Source organism: Canis lupus, chromosome 21, assembly GCF_003254725.2.
Source record: "Canis lupus dingo isolate Sandy chromosome 21, ASM325472v2, whole genome shotgun sequence".
Lineage (NCBI taxonomy): Eukaryota > Metazoa > Chordata > Mammalia > Carnivora > Canidae > Canis > Canis lupus.
The window spans coordinates 28,462,713-28,466,474 of record NC_064263.1 but is presented as its reverse complement, the minus strand read 5'-3'; the positions used below and the strand labels follow the sequence as shown (position 1 = coordinate 28,466,474).

Sequence of the window (3,762 nt, the reverse complement as noted above, 5' to 3'; positions counted from 1 at the left end):
TCCCAATCTGTCTCTCTAGCCACAAACACTGCCTCTGTGCATATAGTCATGGTTCAGTCAGACTAGGCCATTAGGAATATTGTAAAGAAATTCTTCAGTGAGTTCCGGAGCTGTAGGTTAGAGAGCTGCGTGTGATACTGCTGCGCCAAGAGGAAATCAAGTAAAATAAACCAGGTCACTGGTTCCCAAAGGATCAGGAGAATATCTATAAATTGATTTGATTTCTCTTCTACCTCCTTTTCTGTGCTTTTCATCATTCATGTAGACTCCTCCCTCCCCCATCTCTGATGTCCTTATGAAGCCCCGCTTACTCTACAACCCCTCCCCATAACTGTACTTGACTCACATACATGATTCTGGTTTAGGTCTGGGTCAAGTATACTGCCAAACGTATCTATTCTCTCACTCTCTGAAACCCTGCAATCCCTTTTAAAATAAATTTCCAACAATTAATTTTACCTGTATGTTAAATGTTTAGACAATTAGCTTATGTAATCAAAGGAGATCCAGAGACTTATGCATCTCAACATTTTAGTGTAACATCTTTCAAGAATTAAGTACCACCTTAAGGAAAGATCTAATGGGATGATCATTTAAGGGTTATATATTCTAAACTGTAATTTAATACATGGGGTCCAAATGACCGTAGAGAACAAACTAATGGTTGCCACAGGGATAGGGGGATGGAAGATGGATAAGATGGGTGAAAGGGAGTGGAAGAGAGAAGCTTTCCTTTTTGGAATTATTAGTCCCAGGAATAAAAGGCAAGTATAGGGAATAGTGTCAGTGGAATTATAATGGTGTTGCATGGTGGCATATGAGATGTATCCATCTGGCGAATATAACATAACATATAGACTTGTCCAATCATGGTGTGGTCCTCTTGAAACTAATGCAACCTTGTATATAAATTCTTCAATAGAAACAAGAAAAACAAAAATGGAATCCAAATATTTCATAATATGAAATGAAGTGCCAGATTATTGAACATTTAATGAAAAAAGTCAAAGTGGTCAGATTATACTGTGCAGTGATCCTGACACCTTGCAAACAAGAGGTTAAATAGGTTAACATCCCTTAAGTCCATGTTCCTCTTCAGCAAATGCGTTGAGCGCTTTTATTGAAGAACGGGGACTGAGGGAGGATGGAAGCCACTCGTTATCCACTTCTTTCCTATTCATGCCTATACCCTCGTTTTTTATGTGTGTGTTCATATGGACACACCCCCTCACACACACATCCCACTCACATGTTGTATCTCCTAGTCTGTTTTTCACCCAACAGCTCTCCTGACTTTATGCACATTCTTTTGGAACTCTAGAAAAAGAGCAAACAGTAAATTACTCACCCTTCCTTTTAGTGAAGGACAGTGGATGCCTACTTCGTAACGTGAAACATTAGTATTTGCTGCTGTGTGGGGAGTTGGAAATAATAAATATGTTGTCCAATTTTCAATCAATGACCCAAAAGGGAGAGAATGTTTTTCCTCACCATATGCAAGACATATCCATTTACGAACCTAACTGAGCAGTCAGCCCTGTGGCTTTGCGGCTTAGTGCTACCTTCGGCCCAGGAGACCCGCGATCGAGTCCCATGTCGGGCTCCCTGCATGGAGCCTGCTTCTCCCTCTGCCTGTGTCTCTGCCTCTCTCTCTCTCTGTCTCTCATGAATAAATAAATAAATAATCTGTAAAACAAAAACAAAAGAATCTAACTGAGCTTGATCTTGCATGAACTTTAGGTTTTTAATGTTCAGCCTATAATTTTAAGAAACATGTTGATTAGCAGACAAGAATCAGTTAATTCATCTGTGGCTCCTCAATGCCCAGCATAGGCCTTAGCATCATTTCTATGGTCAATCAATGCTCAAGAGAGCCTCTGTATATACATGGTCTGAAATCTATTTTGGTAAAACCTAATTCCCTCCCTCTTCAATAAGCAGTATGATCAATTTCACATGTATCAATGTTACTCAGGGGTAGGATCAGTGAAAATTTTGATGACGTGTTTTTGTATAGGCAACATTCGATGGTGGTTAAGATCGGAACTTTCACATTTTCACTCTTTGGCTCTAATGGGACCTAAGTCAGGAAGCTGAAAGTCTGTGGGATTCTTTTTTTTCATCTGTGGGAATAAGAATGATATTATGTCAAGGATTATTGTTCAAGTCTTTTCAACAGGCTATTGTGAAGATTTAATGAGTTTAAATTTTGGGAGTACTAGACATATATTAAGCACTTATCAAATGGTAACTATTTTTTTCAAGATATGTTTTAATATTTCCATGTAATGAGTCAGAGTGCAATTTTAAGCTGGTTTATACACCTCGCTGTCGTTCCACAGAGAAGAACATATTGGAGAAGAAATTCTGATCCTACATCAACCAGTGGTGCTCTTCAATTCTCAGTCTGCCCTGTGGTTTTTATTCAAGGTACTAGGTTCTGAATATGCTGCAGGAGATGGCTCCTTTCTCTTACAACCACACCAATACCCAGGATATGTGGTATGTCCTGATTGGAATCCCAGGGCTGGAAGATTCTCACCCCTGGATCTCCATCCCTATCTGTTCGATGTACGTGTTGGCTGTCATAGGCAACAGCTTCTTGATCTTCCTGATTGTGACTGAGCGCAGTCTCCACGAGCCCATGTATTTTTTCCTTTCCATGCTGGCCTTGGCAGATGTGCTGCTCTCCACAGCCACGGCCCCCAAGATGCTGGCCATCTTCTGGTTCCAGTCCATGGATATATCCTTCGGTAGCTGTGTATCTCAGATGTTCTTCATACATTTCATCTTTGTGGCAGAATCTGCTATTCTCCTGGCCATGGCATTTGACCGCTATGTGGCCATCTGTCACCCCCTGAGATACACCACCATCTTAACCTCCTCAGCCACTGGGAAGATTGGCATAGCAGCTGTGGTCAGGAGCTTTTTCATCTGCCTTCCATTCATCTTCCTGGTTTACCGACTTAGGTACTGTGGGAGAAACATCATTCCCCACTCCTACTGTGAGCACATGGGCATTGCCAGATTGGCATGTGACAGTATCAAGTTCAACATCATCTATGGCCTGACTGTGGCCCTACTGTCTACAGGACTGGATATTGTGTTCATCATTATGTCGTACACCATGATCCTTTGCACAGTGTTTCAGATACCTTCCTGGGCTGCCAGATTCAAGGCCCTCAACACATGTGCTTCCCACATCTGTGTCATCCTTATGTTCTATGCCCCAGCATTCTTTTCATTTTTTGCCCATCGTTTTGGGGGTAAAACCATCCCTCACCACATCCACATCCTGGTAGCCAATCTCTATGTGGTTGTTCCCCCTATGCTAAACCCCATCATTTATGGGGTGAAGACCAAACAGATTCAAGACCGAGTAACATTGCTTTTCTCCTTCATCAGCACATGTTGTTAAAATGAAGGTTGATGCTAAATGCTGCATATCTCTGAATTAAACGGATACACACACACACAGACACATACATACACAGAATATTTGAATGAGGAGTCAGAATGATTGAAATCTATAAAGAATCCTCAACACACTTAAAAGGACAGTAAATGCCAAAGTTACCAATGTATTTTCAGAAAGCACTTAAAAACATTGAAAAACTAATGATATTCCTAATTCTCCTAGACCTGCTATTTTCTTGCATTGTACCTTATTTCTAAGCAAACATAAGATATCTCTGAGAAAAGAGGAATGTATTTTAGAATTGAACCCAGATGGAAATTTCTTGGGTGTAGCTGGGAATTGAG

General features: G+C 40.8%; 1 protein-coding gene across 1 annotated transcript; it reads left to right on the top strand.

Annotated features, from left to right (window-relative positions):
- The first annotated feature begins 2,479 nt into the window (after window positions 1-2,479).
- LOC112667886 (olfactory receptor 52Z1P-like) lies at window positions 2,480-3,418 on the top strand. The gene has a single exon (XM_025459944.3). It carries the CDS (start codon window positions 2,498-2,500, stop codon window positions 3,416-3,418), a length of 921 nt encoding a protein of 306 aa, XP_025315729.2. The 5' UTR covers window positions 2,480-2,497.
- Window positions 3,419-3,762: the final 344 nt, after the last annotated feature.

Coding starts and splice junctions, on each gene's coding strand:
- LOC112667886 (XM_025459944.3), top strand. CDS start 2,498: ATGTGGTATGTCCTGATTGGAATCCCAGGGCTGGAAGATTCTCACCCC.